At 36.7% G+C, this 19,153-nt stretch overlaps 2 protein-coding genes across 2 annotated transcripts in view; one reads left to right on the top strand and one right to left on the bottom strand.

The window, feature by feature from the left end:
* Positions 1 to 19,153, bottom strand: part of Trpc5 (transient receptor potential cation channel subfamily C member 5) — a 284,600-nt gene that overhangs the window by 96,731 nt on the left and 168,716 nt on the right. The window contains exon 3 of the mRNA XM_008841576.2: positions 11,192 to 11,713. Coding sequence (XP_008839798.1) covers positions 11,192 to 11,713 — 522 coding nt within the window. The remainder of the gene's footprint in view (positions 1 to 11,191; positions 11,714 to 19,153) is intronic.
* Positions 3,625 to 3,969, top strand: Trpc5os (TRPC5 opposite strand). The gene has a single exon (XM_008841577.1). It carries the CDS (start codon positions 3,625 to 3,627, stop codon positions 3,967 to 3,969), a length of 345 nt encoding a protein of 114 aa, XP_008839799.1.

The following is a 19,153-nucleotide window of genomic DNA, read 5'->3' as shown; positions in this document are numbered from 1 at the left end:
TTTGCACTTCTCTGATGAGTAATAGTGACAACTGCTTACTTGTGTACTTGTGGGTAATTTAGATATCTTTTCTGTGAAGTAGTAGTTCATTCCTTTTGTATTGGTTTTAAAATTTATATTGTCTTTTATTATTGATATGTAGAAATTTTAAAATGTATGTATAGAATAGGTATAAGCCTGTTGGTTATTTTTCTGAATATTTTCATACCTTATAATTGAGCTTTCTGACATCTTAAGATATCTTTTGATTGATGGAAACTCTTAATTTAATGAAAATATTAATTTCTAATATTGTCTTTCATAGCTGATTTTGAGGGGTATGTGATAAGATCACATCAGATCACTATGGTTTTCTTTTACGCTTTGATCTAAACACTTGCTTTATCTTTCAGATTTAAGTCTACTATTTATTTCAAATTAATTTTTCGGATTTTGAGTGTTGTAATGGTTAAGGTTCAATCGATTTGTTTGTCTTTGAGCCAATACTATGCTATCTTAATTTCTGTAGCCATAAAGCTAACCTTGATATTTTAAAATTTTTGGTTTTTTAATACACAGTAGTTGTAGACATTAGTAGAGTACAGTATAATATTTAGATATGTGCACACAACATGTACCTCACCTTGTCTTTTATGATTGGAAATTTTGATTCTCTATCTTATTATTCATAAAATATAAAATTTGTTATTTGTTGTGCTATAGAAAAGGAGAATACATTCCTCCTTTTTTTGGTACCCATGTTCCAACCTCCCTTTATCATCCTTCCCTGTTACCATTCTCAGCTTCTAGAATATCTATTCTGTATTACAATATGATAATTTTAGATTCCACATATGAGAGAGAACATGTTATCCTTTAATATTGTTCTTTAAGAGGCTTGGGCTTTTATATATGCTTACAAATTTTAGAATAATTTTGCACAAAGTGTCTTCAAAAGCAGTTTTGATCTTATTGACTCACTAGCCTCCCCTATGTTCCTTTAACTTCAAATTCTAGGTAGCTTTTTGAGGAGGAGTCCAGCAGAGTGCTTACAGAAGTAGTCATCTCCGTAGTGAGAATTTGGCTCTGAAATACCTGGAACCAGTGAAAGGCATCACTCTGCCTTTCCTGACTAGGTGCTAGCCTAGAACTCAACTAATTTCAGGTAAGAAAATGTAGCCCTGCATATATCAAGTTTCTAATCCATTATGCTACTGCTCTGCAACTACCAGTGCTGACATTTCCCTGTCCTTAGTAGAGTCCCTCTGGCTAGTTCCAAGCTTCATGTTTAAACTTATGCTAAGAGTTAGCAAATACCACAGAAAGGAAAATGCCTGCTACTATCAGTTAATATTTGGCAGAGCTTCTTGCTTCCTGAAATTTTAGTGAATTTTGTCTTTGTCTACACACTTTCCTGATATCCTTAAACCTATTGTCCCTCCCTCTCTCCCTCCCTCTCTCTCTCTCTCTCTCTCTCTCTCTCTCTCTCTCCTCTCTCTGTATGTGTGATGTTTTCTTGTTGTAGCAGGAGCATTCACAGCCGATTATTTGAAGGCAGAACCCCAGAAACCATTTTATAGTCATAGCCCTGACTGTCTCTCATTCAACTTGGCTCTATCACAGGTAAGTAGTTTATGAGAATTTAGGCTAATTCGGTAGATCAGAGGAAGGGCAGCAAATGTACCTATCTATGAACTTCCCTGACACAAATGATGGAAAACTTGTAGTAGATTTATCACCCTTTTGCATTAGTCATATTCAACAGTTTGTAAGGGTAGCAAGTGCAAGGAACATTCTCAGTTCTATTCCTGATTGGAATGAGATGTCAGCTTTGAACCTACTATACAAATGTGCTACTATAGGTACCTGGATGTACACCCTTTGACAAAGGTCTTAAGTTAGTTCTGGGGTGACTTCTAGCTTTGCATCTTTCCCCACCATGTGACCATATGTAAATTACTTAATCCCTCTGATTCTCAAATTTTCCACCCATAACTTCATATACTTAATTTATTGTGAGGATTAAGTATGCTAACAGGTAAAATTGATTTTTCAGTGCTTTATGTTTAATATGTCTTCTTTCCATAAATTTGAGGATTTATTACAATATTATGGGCATGCCATGCCATTTAATATATACTTTTCAGGCACAAATTATGTTTGCTTACTTAAGGGGGAGAGTGACATAAAGTGAAAAACACAAATTTTAAGACTACCAATCAATGAGCTTTAGCAATTGTATATTCTTATATAACCTAAAGTCCCACCTAAACTATAACCATTCTCATCACCCTAGATAATTCCCTTATGCTCCCCCTAATCACTTCCCACTCCCCAAGACACAACCATTATTCTAGCTTTCCACCATATATTATCATGATTTTTCTAGAATTGTATGGAATAGAATCATACAATATGTATTTTCATGTCTAGTTTCTTTCATTAAGTATAATATGTGTGATATTCATACAGATTGTTGTTCTTGTGAGTAGTGCCCTTATTTTATATTAATTGTTATTGAGATATTTATGAAATCATGGTAACTGTATAGAACTTGGCCAAAGACAGAGAATGTGAGGCTTTCACCTACCATGTATTTCCCAAACACCCTCAAAAAGTTTTGTAATCCGACTACTTTCATTCTGTAATGTCTCACTAGCACAATCAAATCAACATCCTCATTTCTCATCTAAACCAATGAAAGAACCATTGTCAACTTTTATATGATCCATTTTCATGAAGAGTCCATTTGCTGCAGTCCTTAAATAATATTTAATCTATTAAAAGGACTGTTGAGGCATGGATTTTGTGTCAGTTCCTCTAATAGTTGGTGGACTTATTGATTGTATAACCTCATTAATAGGAATAAATGAAGAGATTTTGCAATTTATTTTGCAATAACATCTGTCCCCAGGATGTAGGACAATTGGAAGCTTTAATGAATTGATAATTACAAACATAAAAGCACTTAGCAGCTCCAGGTAGAGGTGACGATGAGGCAAAGATGCTAATAGAATCAGAGTTTAAGACTTGGAGTGGATGATTCCTTTCCCAGTAGAGATATTCAGGAGACAGATGCAGACTACTTGTATTCACTTTACTCTGAAATATCCAAGTAATATATATATATATATATATCCTGAGTTTTCTTCTACAAGGTTTCACTTTACTCTGAAATATCCAAGTAATATATATATATATATATCCTGAGAGATCCTGAGGAAAGAGATGCAGTAGATCTTCATAAGACTGTCAAAAAGAGAAGGGCAGTATCTGAGATCTCCTTTAACTATATGGACAAATCTCATCTCAAGGATACTAATCTTTATATTTGTCTTTTCCATTATTAGATCTGCTTTGCTGTTTTTCCTGGCTGTGACAACCTGGTGGTGATTATAATAGTCTACTAGTTGTACAGAAGTTTTGTTATTTTATTTTATTTTTTGGTGTGGGAGGTTAACCAACATCATCTAAAGTTCTGTAGCTCTACTAGACTCATTCTATAATTGATCATCATCATATTCATATCGACATCCTCATTTCTCAACCAAGTTAACAAAAGGACCATCGCCAGCTCCACAAGATTCATTGCCATCAAGTTTCCATTTGCTATAGTATTTTATCTATTGAGAAGAAGGTTGAGTCATGGAGTCTGTTTCAGTCCCTACACTAGTGTCTGGACTTATTGATTGCATGTCCCAGTTAATAAGAGTAGCTGAAGAGCTTTTGCAGTTTCTTTCACAGGAACAACAAGCTCTTTCTGCACAACAAAATGGTAGTGCAGAAGAGGGAGGAGCATGTGCATCTCCTTCTGATGAAGATTCCCTACCAGATCTTGCTGAATTCTCTGATTTAGAGTCAATACTTTCAGTAAAAGAAGATGACGACCTAGTTGTTGATATGGATGAAGCTATGATAGATGCAAATGACGCAAATGAAGGTATACCACCTGCCATACAGGATGAGTCAGAAAGTGAGAAAGGCCAATAATCTTATTTTTAATTTTAAGTGAATCCTGTTTTAGTTTCTAAACTTTATCAATAAGAGTTTTCTCCTAGTTCTGCATATTGTCATTATTAAAAACTTTTAGAATAGATAAGATTTGATTTTCTTCTGGCAAAACCATTTATTTTCTTTGTTTTCATTTTCAAAACTGACTTTAGTGATATAGTGATGATAAGACCAAATAAAAGCAAAGAATCTACTTAAGAATCCAATAAAGAACTGACGAATTCTACCATATCTTGAGACCCAATGTCACTGTTCTGTGATAAGGGGAAACTAAAAAAGGACAGTATTCCACAGTATGGTCATATAATGCATTTTCATATGACCGGGATAAAGTTGGAACATCACATCTTAAATAGAGAGGTTGCTATAGCAGAGAAAGAGAAATAATTCTAAAATCACAACATCTAGCAGCTAATAAAACTATAGAAAAGTTTTCTAGAATTGCTGTGGCAAAAACTTTGAGAAAGCTAGGGCCACGATTTTCCAATGAAAGACTGTTTCTACAAAAGTTGACACATACTGCAACTGTTTTGCAATATTACTTCTTCATTACAAACTGGATGTTATACTAAGAAACCAACAGTGAAGTACTAGGATGGAGAGACAAAACAAGACAAAGACTTTATCAATGGAAAGTCAAACACGACATCAACCTGGAGATGATGGTCCACAAGAGGAGTGGGTAATGTATATCTTTTCAGGAATAAATGAATTTAAGACAAATTGAAAGCTCACTATAGCAGGAATGTAACAACCCTTTGTTACTGAAATGTAAGAGCAATGATTAATATAAACAAGATGTGCACTGGTATAGAGATACAATGATGCTATACAAGTCATAAGGGGGACACTCAGTAGTTGAAGCACTCCCACACCAAAACAGGGAGCAACCAAATACCAACTTACATTCTACAATCCTTTTAATTCTATTTGGAAGTTGAGCTATGTATCAGATACATCTATGGACAGACACTGTGACCTTCCTTTCTAGAAAATGGCCTTTGTATCTCATGACATGAGCAACAACTTGATAAAGACATTAGGACAGACCGTTGGAAAATGTATATGCATGTTGTGGAGAAGAAGTAACGTGCAGAAGGTAATCTACACTGATGGAAACCAGATAATGCCATTTTATGTACAGCTCTAAAGCATATTATAGTTAAAAAGATTAAAATGACATTCAATACAGATGGTTTCAGAAACATGACAAAAACAGCAACAGAAAAAAAAGCGGAAATTATGTCATAGTGCAACTACTGTAGTTAATTACATACCATGCCATGAAGCATATTGGAAGAGTATTTCTACAATAACTTTAATATACAAACTGGATCTTACTTTCCTAATATGAAAGATATGCAAAGTTGCAAATAATTGATGCATTGGGAAGGGACTGGGTCTAATTAATCTAAATAGAGTAGAGAGAGCAAGAAGAAACTGTTTATTCTTCCACATCTGTAGGAAAAGTTAACAAAGAATAGTGATGGCACATAAGTAAGGAAATCTATTTAGTGAAACATTTAGACTTCGTCTTACATTTAACAGCATTTACCAATAATAATTATAGTGATAATAGTAATAACAAAAAAGACTGTATAAAGTTAGAAGACATATATTTTCATTAAGGGGATAGAAGCAGTTAGGTAAAATATATACTGCCCACAGGGAATTTGGACTTTAGGAAATTGGGTTATAATTTTCTTTCAACATAAAACACAAAGTATAAATACCCCCCTAAAATTAGGAAACTGATCCTAACACAGTCCACCAGTCTGCTATAAATTCTATTTAGTGAGCAATTTAGATGACAAAAGACAAGCCTGATGCTCTGAAATGCATTAGTTACTGAGGGGTGGGTATCAGTCCAAGTAGAACCTTAGAATATGGGCTTTAAAAAAATTTCACAGTACATTAGTATAAACTTGTTAAAACTGTTAGTGTTTTAGAGAACATAAGCAAACATATCAACTTAATCAGGACAAGAAAATAAACAAAGCCTTGAACAAGACCGAGTAACAATTAATAGTGTAATCCTTAGGTGTTAAAACAAGAAGATGCTGCAACCTCATAATACATGGATCTGCTTGCCTCTTGTTTACATGTGTCACCTGGAAAGATGGACATAAAATAACACCTTAGGACTAAACACATATTTCAGCGTTTGCTTTGATTGCATCATTATATGTGTATAAGAATTGTTAAGAATTGTTAAGATGTAACCCTCCTTTAAGACATAGACTTTTGGATCAAGCATACTTTGTATATGGAACAAGATTAGGAATAGAGTTAATAGAGGCAAGAAATAAGTGTAGGTCATAAGAAAATACTTAGGAACAAGAGCTAGTGGAAAAGGTGTTTTCAGTAGAGATAACATTAATAAATTTTTAAGAGTTATACAGTTACTTGAGATAGTTATATCCTAAGCAAGTTTATTAGCCAATCTTTATTTGTACATTATGCAAATTAGCCAACCCTGAGATATTGATAAAAATATCAATAGTTGGTAGTTGACATAGGTTAAGTAGGTGCACAGTTGAATTAGAAGGAGAAATACTAACTTCGTCTGCTGACTGGATACCTCTGACTGAGACCTGGAATCTCCTGCAGAGGAGTGGAGTGAGTGGCTGGTCCATTATCCAAAGCAGCCCCTTTCTGCATTTTCTTGAGATCAATGTCAAAGCCATATTTTGTATGGCATAATGAAATTGAGAGGAAGAGAGAATCTACATTCGGAGACAAGCTTAAACATGTTAAAACCAGGAAAGATCAGCTGGTAGATGGCACCAAAGTAGGTAGCACAAGTCTTCATTCTTAAATGCTTTAGCTGAAGTGTGTGAGCTCCTGTACTCCACACCTACTGTGTTCATGTGATGATTACTTCCACTTATTAGGTTGTAATTGCTTATGACCCTGAATAACTATTGTTCCAAACAAATCTTTTTTTAGAAGTTTTAACTAATAAAGTTTAATTTACAAACCAAAGAACTTGTAGTCATCTTTAATTATCTAGTGAAAAATATAAAGGCTACCAAACTGTCATAAAAGGACTCAATTTGACAGAAGGTTTTGGAGTGTAATCAATGATAATGTGGTACCAAGAGTCTGACTTTTTACTTCTGGCTTCTCAGATGATCTCCAACAAGTCTGTGAACATAGTCCTTTATTATTTGTAAAATTAAGATGATAATACTTTTCATTCTTTTAATGGTAAAAAGGAACAGATGGAATATTATTTTTAAGGACTTTGGTATATCTGACAGTAGGACAGAGAACATTAAATAATGACATTTTAAAAATATCTGAGTAGTGTTGGTATGAAAATAGTTGAAGATTGAATTGACATGTATTGATAATCCAATAGTTTTATACCTGTTTTCTAAGAGACAAAATTCCTTATTCTACTATTTTATGTCAGAATTAAAATATAGAAATGGCTTTTATTTCTTTGGAGTGTATTTTCCCTCAAATTAAATTCTTTTAAGGAGCCCATTTTGAATCCTAATAAGAATAATCGTGAGGAAAAATACTAGTGCAAAAACCTTTCAAGGAATAATTAATTATATTCCATTTAAGGCTAAGATTTGTCCCTGAGAGGGTTTGTGTACTAGTCACTTTTCTTTTGCTGTGGCAAAATACCTGACAGAACAACTTGATGGAGTAATGGTTTATTTTCATTCATGGTTTCAGTGGGTTGCAGTCCATCATGATGAAGAAGACATGGTGAGAACAGCAGCTCTGTCACTGGTGATGAGTGTTCACATGGCTGGGGGCCAGGAAGCATTGCCTGTGGCCAGGATGAGGGGTGGGTATAACCTTGTAAGGCCAGCCCCTAGTGATCTACTTCTACCACTCAGGACCTAAAGGCTCTACAACCTTCAAAATACCACAGTCTGACGACAAAGCACTCAAAACACAATCCTGGGGGAGAACATTTCGCATACTAAATCTATAACATTCTGTTTCTGGCCTCTATAGGCCTCATACACATTTCATAATGCAAATGCATTTATCTCAACTACAAGTTCCTGAAGTCTTAATAGTTCTAACATTGGTCAAATTCCTAGCATCCAGAGTTTGCTCTGAGACTGAGAGTCATCTTTTAACTGTGAGCCCATGTAAACTGAAAAAACGTTACACACTTAAATACAAAGGCACTGAGTAAACATTCCCCAAAATGAGAAATGGGGACATAGCAAGAAAATGTTGGAATTGGGATTATAAGAAGGTACCATCCTGCCTGGCTGAGAGTTTTTCCAATTTTTCTTTTTTGCTTACTCATCTCATTCCTATCCAGAGGTCATTGCACAGAATAAATCTACCAAATTCCACTGAAACATAAATGTAGAAATTATTCATTCAGTAAATATTATATAATGCATGTTTTTCACAGGTAAAAATATTGACTCTTCCTCTTTGATGCACATTGACAATAGCTATAATAAACAATAGCTATAATGCACATTGACAATAGCTGTAATAAACAACATTGGAATATGTGACATAATTAAGAAAGCAAAATCAAATACAACTCCTTGGTACATTTTTGGTATAATAATAGCTGAGAAATATGTTGTATGAGCAAATCCTAACAAAGATACTCTGTGATAGCAATAAGAAAAATTACTAAATAAGTAACATGTGACAAACTTTCAGGGCAGAAAAGGACTAAGACAAAGAAAACCAGATGAGAAGGTAAAGTAAATGCGGGTTGGAGGGCAATTAATGTTGAAGTTAAGGCTCATAGACCAAAGACCCCCCTGTAGAGTAAAAGACAATTATGAGTGGTTTTTCAAATAAAGCGATAACAAATACTGGCAACAGAAGACTCTAGGAGCAGAAGGGATCAAGTCATAAAAGAGTTTGGAAATGACCTAACAATCCAAAATTGGTGAAATATTGTAGAAAATTTTTTGAAAAGAAATGCTTTGCCAATTGTAAGGGTATGGGGGTGATGGGATGAAAGCCTAAAATTGTGAAGTTCATTTCATATAAAATGAGGCAAGGAATGCAAGATTTAGTCATATTCTGCAATATCTATTTTTTAAAAATTTTTGTTCCCATTGACCATTCTGCTACTTAGAAGCAATGTTCAAATAAATACCTCTGATTTTTTTTCTCACAATATTGTCGTAGTTTATGGAAAGTGGAAAAAAAACCACTGAGACCGTAATACACATAATCAATAGAAATATGTAGTATATATAGCAAAGTGTGGAAAATATATTAGACACCATACTAGACTACTAGACACACTGAAACTACATTTACCTCAACATGAGATCCATGAGAGGGAGGGAGGAGTGAGGGATGGATCTCAGCTACATCTACACACTATAATTTTTAATACACAGAATCAGAGCATATACCACAGCTCCTCCATGCATAAGAATGAAAATAAAAACAATGGCTGCTAATATTTATTGAATGCTTACTGTTATGTCATGCGTAAATACCTGCTTCATTTAATTTTTTATATTTCTTGTGATATGTAAGTGCACTGTTATTATCTTCACTTTTCAGAAGAGAAAAGAAACATTAAGAAATTCCAGGTTTATAGGGGCTGGAGAGAGGGCTCAGTGGTTAAGAGCACTGAGTATATCCACATGGTGACTAACAACCATCCTTAACTCCAGTTCCAGGGGAATCCAACGCCCTCTTCTGATTCCATGGGCATTGCACAACATGGGTGCACTTACACCCAGGCAGGCAGTATACTCATACAGATAAAATAAAAATAATAAATAAAATTCCAGGGGATCTAACACCTCTTCTGATCTCTGTAGGCATTGCATGCACATGATGTACCATGACACAGGTGCACTTACACACATGGAGGCAGTATACTCATACAGATAAAATAAAAATAGTAAATAAAATATTTTAAAAAACAAATTCCATGTTTAGTTAAATAACTTAAAGCCTTGCTCTATTTATTTGTTTTGCCATTTATCTCCTTCTCCAGTACAGCTCTTTCAGTCTCCACGTTGCTCACTTGTCATTTTTCACCCCTTCAACATTGTCCCCTTGCTTGTTTTGCCTTATTTCAAGGACATAGCAGTTTTTAAATTTGAGAATATACAAGGTGATTTCATTAGAGCCTGGGTCTAGAGCCTGATGCTTCGACGAGCAGGCACATCACAGTTCCACCTGCTTGAGTTTGACTCCAGAAAACATAGAAGAGAAATGAACATGAATATCAAAGCACATCCTGTGCCATGCATTGAACACTAAGCTTTTCTCATTTATTTTCCCCAATAGCCCTTGAAGTGGAGAAACTACTCTCTTTTCCATTTTGTTAATAAAAAGACCAATGCCCTGATAATTTACTTGACGTTTATCTGGCCACAAAGCTAGTAGGATTAGAACTGGTCCTTAGGTGCTCTGGCTTTACAGCCCCTGATCTTTTTACAGTCCTGTGTTGCCTACTTAAAGAGCTAATCTTGACTTGTTAGGGGGCTTCTAATTCTTTTTAGTGAGATGGCATAAAACAATATTGGTTGGAGTGTAAATCTGGCCTAGTTGTAAAGCAGAGTCTCTTCCATTATCTCCTTGTGCTGGCTTCCCTCAAAGAAGTGAACCCTAACAATTTGGAAGTTACAGCATAGCAGATGTTCCTCCAGCCTTCTGCAAAATTGCAACCAGAATTAAAATTACAGTCCTGGAGTATGACTCTGTCTTCCCAATGCATATCTTGTCCTCCTGATAAGGGGCTGCCAGGGACTCAGTGCATCAAGAGTTGTCAGTATCTGCACACTAACTTTCCATGATCACTGCCTCCTTTATCCTAGTAGTTAGGCTAAGATACTTCCCTGTGTGTTCTCACAGAAAACTGTAATCTCAAAGCTTTTATCTCAGTTTTCAATTACATGTTCATTAAAATGATCATTTACTTTGTTACTTGTGCTCCATGTGAGCAGATCCAGTGCTTGTCCTCTGTATTCCAAGAACAGTCCTCAGTAACTATTTGGTAAACAAGTAAACACTTTCCTTTTAAAGAATCAGGTGACTTGACTACTTTTTTGGCCATAAAAGAAAGGCTATCTTCATCATGGATGAATGGGCCTGTATGTGGAGCCTATCCAAGCACGCATTTGTTTGAAGTATATATGGTAGAAAAAAAAATATTGACTGTGTGGCTTTCCTGCTGTGGCCACTGGACACTTTAAGCTTTCCTGAAATACAGATGATCTCAGCTTACCTCTTTCTGGTGATATTTTATTGCCACCTTCAGCTTGGCCAGGTCATGGTATTTCTGTGGGTCAAGTTCTTCACTGTGGTCATCTCGATGGTTGAGGATGATCTCCAGTTCCCGGGAGCTCCGAGCTTGGTCTAGCAGGTCCTTGGCAAAGAGCTTACACTGCTGGGAGAGCTCCTCATACTCAGCTTTGAACTCATTTTCCACCTTGCTTAGCTCTTTCAGCTCCCAGCCCAGACGGAAGGCAGTGAGGATAGGGTCCTCACTTGATAAGGCAATGAGTGAGGGGCTTGCTAGAGCCTTGTAGATGTTCAGTCGGGAGCGGGAGTGACGCAGGCTATCTACTTCTGAACTTGACACACACTCCACACAGTTGCAGCGGATTTGGTGGGGCCGTGGGATAGTGACTCGTTTTTGAACAAGCAATTTGATGATTTCATAGTTGTTGGTGTGTGCAGCCAACATGATGGGAGTGATGTCTGGTGTGAACTCAGAGAACTGGGTGTCCATCATTAGAGTGGGAACCTACATACAAGAAATGAGAAACAGAGGGGGCAGAGTTAACTTTAGGAGAATGAAGAAACATAGAGGCATCCATTGGTAATTCAGGAACTGAAGCTTCCATTCCCTTGTGACTTCTTACCAGAACAGCTTATGTTCTAGTTACTTCTCTAAGAATTTTACACATATTTACTCATTTAACATTCAGAACAACCCTAGTTGGCAGATATTCGTTTCATGTCAAGAAGCTGAGAGAGGCTAATAAACATACCCAAAATTATATAGCTTTCAGTATTAGAGCCAAAATTCAAACATGGATAATGTGACTGTAGAGTTTGGCTCTTAAAATTACATTATCACAATATGACCAGTTCTATTTATGCTAGACTAAGGGAAACAGAAAAGTAAAGGATGTTGTTCCTGAGATTCTGGAGCTGTTATATAGATCATGTCTACGCAAAATTGTTAACAGTACAGGGCAGAGTGTGCTCATTTCCAACTGAGCTGTTGGGACTGCCAGAATATTGACTTGAAAGGCTAAAGACAGGCAATCACTTCAAAGACCATGCAGCTAAATAAAGTCATAATGGCTAAAGAGAAGACTCTCACAAATGGTAACTTTAACTTTGTCTATACACAGGACTTTAGGGGACTAATGGGCAGACAGTTTCATTAAACGTCTAGGTCTTTGGAAGTTAGAGAGAATTTGATATTGTCAGGAGAAGTAATCTTGTAAACGAGGACTTCTAGGTTTGGAGTTGCTAATGGCAAAATAGAATGTTTGTTAAAACTGCTGTGTCTGGGGAACAATGTTTGGTGGAAATAGCAGCTATAGATAAAAGGTACAGAGCTCTTTCTGTATTCAGGGGCACACTCAGGGACGTGCACAGCATGTGATCAAGGAATTAAAAGGCATCTTCTGACTCGAAAACGTATCTTTGGGGACTTAGTCTGTTTTCAGTCCAATAAAAAAGTAGAGGGACTTGGTGAAATGTTTGCCTAGCACGCGCAAAGCTTTGGGTTCAATTCTCAGATCCACATAAACTGGACATGGGGGTGAACACCTGTAATCCCAGAACCCAGAAGGTGGAGGAAGGAGCACCGGGAGTTGAGGGACATTGTTGGCTACATACCAGGATCAAGGACAGCTTGAGTTATAGGAGATCCTGTCTAAAAGGCAGAACTGGAAGATGAAGAAAGAGTGGGGCAATCATGGGAATGTTTACTGAAGGGATATCTGAGTATTCAAAGCATGATAGCATTCAAGCAGATGAGAAAATATTGATATTAAAGGGGAAAAAATACAGTTCCAAATACTTTAACTGAAGAAAGGAGGAACAAGGACAACGGGACTCTCACAAAATAGAAAAACATTATTTTAATCAATAGTTCCTTTTTATTCTGTAAAACAATGATAATAGTAACAATCTATAGTTACTGGCAACCTTACAAAAGCATGAGTTACTGTTTTCCATCATTTTTTCTTCTCTCTCACCTTGTATAAGGGATTCCTAAGCAAGGAAGTGACCAGAAAGGTGGGAGTGGGAGGAAAATTGAGGAGGAAGAGATGACAAGAACTCTGCTTCCTTCACTGAGTGATTGTACCTTCACTGAATGGCTGTGTTGGCCTCAGAATAGCTGAAAGTTATGGGTCATCATTTGCTACAGTGGAGAAAACAGTAAGTGCTGTAAAACACTGAGAGATGGAGCAGCTATAAACAAAACAGAGGGACGTGAACAATTCAGCTCATAAAGTAAATTGGACACAGGAAAGAATAATCTCAGAAATTAGCATGAGCCTACAGGCTAAGGAAGAAATAGGTCTGAGTGGGCCTGGAAATGAACATAGACACAATCGGCATAAAGTCTAGAGTGGGAAGAGATGGAAAGTGAGCAATTTGTCACAGTCTGCCCCGGAAGAAAAGAGCTTAAATGTGTAAAGCTGTCTTTTCTAGAGATAGCGGCATTCTTTAATCTTTGTCACCACCTGAAAGGGTCAGAAGGAGGTGGAAGGGGTGATAACCTGTTGGGCAGGCTTCTCTGGGTTAGAGTAGACATACTGTCTGCTTTCTACCATGCTGTTCAACCTGTGCTTTCTCATCCCTTCCTTGCTCTTTGTGTTTTTGTTCTTTCCATTTCTTTTCTTCTACGTCACTGCTGCTAGGACTGTCCAAGACTCACGAAGTCCCTGAAATTATTGCTTAGCCCTGCTTGTGTTGTGGAACTGATAGGATACTGTCCATGACTTGAATATGAAATGTGTTCAGCAGCTGTTTTATTCCATTGTTTAAAAAGGAATTTTCTGATTTCCTCATTGGCTTTCTGATTACTTGAGACCAGAGAAGAAAACTTCTCAAAGAGAGAAGCTCTACAGTGACCATGTCTTCCCCTCAGAGCACCTTTTCTTCTCTAGTCAGTGCTGTCACTCAAAGGTTGAGCACTCAACTCATTCACTGCGTTCTTTTGTAGGGTCCCCAGTGTGAAATGTTCTTGCCCCATTTCTTTGTTTGGCAAAGGCCATGGCAAATTCTACTTTCTTTGATAGCTTCTGCTGCTAAATTTGCAACTATCTCTGACTGGCCCCTCAAATATTGTAGGTGCTAGCTTACATCCAACATAGCTACTATTTTAATGCTGTTTTACATTGTTTTTGAATTATCTCACAGTATTCTTCTTTACTTCCTTGTGATGGTTAGTGTTACTTGTCAGCTTGAAAGAATCTACAATCACCAGGGGCATAGGCCTCTGGGCATGCTTGTGCTTTTCTAAAAATATTTTTATTAATTTTTTGAGAAATTCATCTAATGTATTTTGATCATTTTCACCCAACTTCTCCCAGATCCACCTCACCTCCATTAGCCCCCCAAATTTTCATGTTCTCTTCTCTTTTTTAAAAATTTAATAATCCTTCAATTCCAATTTGTGTTATGTGTGTGGGGCCATCCACTGAAGTGTGGTTGACTTATTAGGAGCCACACCATTTAAAGTAACCTGACTCTCCCTCCTCCAGAAGCCATCAACTGTCCATAGCTCCTCAACGGTTGTGGCTCAGAAGCCATTCTCACTATGATTATGGTTGATGTGGGGAGACCTGCTTCCATGGGTGGTGTGAGTCTCTGGCTGGGATTCTGGACTATATGAGTAGACAAAGCAAGCTGAGCACTAGCATGCATTCATTACACTTTTCTGGCTGAGGACATGATGTGATCACTCACCTCAGGCTCCTGCTGCTTTTTGACTTACCCCAATGTGATGGACTGTACCTTGAACTATGAACTAAGGTAAACCTTAAGTTGGTTGTCATGGTATTTCATAACCATAACAGAAAAGAAACTGAGACACTCTTCAATAAGGTGGAGAACACTGTCCTGAAGGTGAAGCTGTTCTAGTCTACTCTTGTTGCCCCAAAGCGGGGAGTACAGCCCTAGACACACAGGCAGGCATCAACAGACAAAGGAATGAAATACCCTATTCTAAAATTAAGACATTAATTCCCTTGCTTACCACATCAACTTCTACACCTTGGAATGATGTAGGTTCATTTTCTGGGGGCATTTCTTCCCATATTTTGTTGGGAAGGAAGATATATCAAGACTGTAAGTAGCACAAGAGCACACTAGCTCTATAGAGAACTATGCTGAGCCCTCCAAAACTTTGCTCAGCTCCTGTCTGAAATTTTACACAATTTTGTTGTTTTGATATGGAGTCTCTGGTACTTAGATCCTAGATTTCTGCAACTCCTACATAGCTCCTTTGGATAAAATTTAAATGAACTGTATGAAATAATTTGTTTCATTGTGGCAATTTTATGCATGCATATAATGTACTTTGACTATACTCTCCTTTAACCCTGTCTTTATCTCTTTCTGTTCCACAGTCCTAGGCCTCTTCCCAAATAGTCACCTGTCTATGTTTACATAAGTTTTTTTCTAACTAATATTCCTTATGTCAGAGTAAATATCTCATACTATCTTTATGTGTCTCACTTGTTTCACTTAACACAGTCTCCCATTGCATTCACATTCTTGGAAAAGACCTAATTTCATTTGCTATGACTGAACAAACTCTGTTGCATAGTTATTTGCCTATCCATCTGTTGATGTACATTTAGGCTGGTTCCATATCATGGCTATTGTGAATAGTATTTTAGTAAACATAAGTGTTCTGGTAACTATGTGGTATACTTTGATTCTTTTGTGTGTATACCCAGTAGTGGTATAGATAGGCCAAATAGTAGTTCTATTTTTAGTTATTTGAGGAAATTTCACACTGATTTCCATAGTAGTTGACCTAATTTACATTCTTAATAGCAGTATATAAGAGTTCATTTGCTAGTGTTTATTGTTCTTTGTTGATGACAGACATTATAAAGTCTAAGATGGAACCTTAAGGTATGTTTTTTTTGTTGCTTTTGTATGATTCTTTTTAAAAATACATTTTTTCTCAATTTATTGATAATTTCACACATGTATGCAATGTATTTTGATCCTATTACCCCCCATTCTCTTAGCTCCTCTCAGATCTACTCCTAATCCTCCTCCTTTTTGTTTTTTGAGACATTCACTCTGTAGCCCAGGCTGACCTTGAACACATGATCCTCTTGTGTCAGTCTCCTGAGTTCTGGAATTAGACATGTGCATCACTACACCCAGCATCTCAAAGTAGTTTTGATTTGCATATACCTGGTGACTAAAGAAGCGGAACAGTTTTCTTCATACGTTTATTGGCCTTTTGTACTTATTTGGAAAACTGTCTGTTCAGTTCATTTACTCATTTATTCATTAGATGATTGATTATTTTCTTGTCTTTTTGAGTCCTTTATGTATTCTAGATATTAATCTCCTGAAGAAGAGCTCACAAAGATTTTGTTCCAGTTTTTAAGCTGTCTTTCCTTTCTGGTAATGGTTTACTTTGCTATGCAGAAACTTTCAATTCCGCATAAACTCATTTGAAAACTTCAAACTACCAATGAGGCACTGTGGAACACGGAGTTGGGTAGAGAACAGAAAATCATCTCCCATCACATGAATGAATGTATAAAACTAGTAAACAGATATTATGTGTCCAGGCAAGGAGATGGTGAGGGTGTTCTTAAGCTGGATATTGATTTAAGAGATACACAAGAAGAAAAAGAACTGACCAAGGATGTTGTGTGTCTAGTTTGTCTAGTTGAATGGTGGGGTTACTAATTAAGATAGTGTAACTATTTTAATTATCAACTTGACACAATCTAGAAGCATCTGGGAAGAGAGTTTCACTGAGAAATCCTTTAGATTAGGTTGGTTTGTGGGCATGTCCATAGGGGATTACAATTGATGTGGGATGATCATCCACCTACTGTTGAGGGCACCATTTCCTAGGCAGAGGATCATAAACTTTATAAAAGCAAAGAGCAAACTGAGCATTCATAAGCGTGCATGCTTTCTTTCTCTCTATTCTTGACTGTGGATGCGATGTAGATAAGTGCTTCAGGTTCCTGCCACCTTGACTTCTCTGCAGTAATGGACTGTAAATCTGGAATTGCAAGCCAATTATACTCTTTATCCCTTAAGTTGCTTTTTGTCAAGGTATTATCACAACAACAGAAACAAAACAAGAACAGATAGTGAACACAGGAGAAAAGTATGTTTAGGACTTTTTTTTTTGTCTTTTTTGAGACAGGGTCTCCCTGTAGCCCCACCTGTCCTGGAACTCACTATGTAGATCAGGCTGGCCTTGAACTCACAGAGATCTGCCTGCCTCTGCCTCCCATAAAAAATAATTTATTTTATTTTATTTCTTCTTTTTAGGTTTAGATCTCTTAAAGTTCTGTTTGGGTCACATTGAACTTGAAGTCCTAATAAGAAAAGCTGCACAACATTGTATAACTGCAGCATGAATTATGAAGGATGGGCCAGGACCGAAACTAGAGACCTAAGAATCTTCAGCCAATAGTTGTTGAAACCAAATAATGGATGATATCAGTCTCTACATGACCCTCCAGTCCTCCACAGTTGGGTACAGTAATACACTCTAAGAGTCTGTCCAACTCTAGTTTTCAGAACAGTTGAGGCTTGAGGTAGTATGCATGCAAAACACCAACGTTAGTCTCTTCCGTTCCAAATCACAAATGGTTGGGGCTTTGCATTACTGTCCTCTGTGGGCACTGTACAGACATGGTATGCTTACATACATAAGGCAACTCTGTTAATATATTTTTATTTATTATTTTTATTTTATGCATATGAGTGTATTGCCTGTATGTATGTGAGTGTGCCCGTGTTGTGCAATGCTGCAGAGGTCAGAAGAGGGATTTGGATTCCCCTGTAACTGGAGTTAAGGACAGCTCGGAGCTGCCATGCAGGTCCTCTGCAAGAGCAGTCAGTTCCCTTAACTGCTGAGCCATCTCTCCATCCCCTCTGTTAATATATTTTTTACTATCTCTGTACAGATTTTGTTAATTCAAGTTGATTAATATTTTCATGGAGGTCGAGGACCTTTATATCCTTATAGATGAGTAATTAGCTAATCTCTTGTTATTAATTGTTGGTAAACATATCTGGAGCTGTCTCTGATAGAGGTTATTTGCATCTTAACTGATAGAACCCAGAAAGAACAACTTGGACTTGTCTGAAAGTTATAAATTTCCATAAGTGGACTTTGGGGTTCTTAAGTATAAGTGTAGGTCTTTCTTTCCAAGGACTTACAGCTCACTGCACAGTACACTTTCTCTTCATTTTCAGATACAGTAAATTCTGCTACTAGTAGTGGCTCTGTATATAAAGTTTTCTTAGCAGTTGTCAACAGAAATTGAGAAAAACTTGCACTGTACAAAGCAGAAAGATGAAAGTCCTGTCTACTATATTTTCTGAATTATTCACGCTTTTGGTAATTAAAAAAATTACTGCTCTAGGGGTTGAAGAGATGGATCAGCTGTTAAGAGCAGTTGCTGCTCTCATAGATGACCTGGGCTCACTTCCCTGCACTGACCTGTTGTATCACAACCACCTGTTTCTCTGGTCCTAGGGGATCTGATGCCCTCTTCTGGCCTTCTCAGGCACCTGTATGCACATGCTACACATATAGAAGCAGATACATATGTATAAATAAAAATGAATAAAATTTACTGCTTTATACATTATAATGCAAATATTTCTTATATGGTGGGATGCAGATAATTTTACAGATAATTGACCTTTTGCATACATCTTCAAATTTATTTCAGCACTACAGATCTTCTAAAACAAATTATGTTTTTGTACATGGTCAGAGTACATATATTTTAGCATTTTGGAACCATATAACTCTGCCATTGTAGCAAAAAAAAAGCCAAATGAGTGGATGTGGCTATGTTCCAATAGAATTTTATTTACAAAAACAGGTGATAGCCAGGGTTTGGTTTACTTGCCATAATTTTCAGATTCCTGCTTTACAAATTCTCTTGTTAACTGACAAGTAAAATAAACCCTTTACAGGTGTTCACTT

The sequence above is a fragment of the Nannospalax galili genome, unplaced genomic scaffold (genome assembly GCF_000622305.1).
Source record: "Nannospalax galili isolate Female #2095 unplaced genomic scaffold, S.galili_v1.0 scaffold641, whole genome shotgun sequence".
Classification (NCBI taxonomy): domain Eukaryota; kingdom Metazoa; phylum Chordata; class Mammalia; order Rodentia; family Spalacidae; genus Nannospalax; species Nannospalax galili.
This window is presented reverse-complemented; position numbering and strand designations above follow the sequence as displayed.

Excerpts from the sequence above, each read along its gene's own strand:
- Trpc5os (XM_008841577.1), top strand. The coding sequence starts at position 3,625 with ATGGAGTCTGTTTCAGTCCCTACACTAGTGTCTGGACTTATTGATTGC.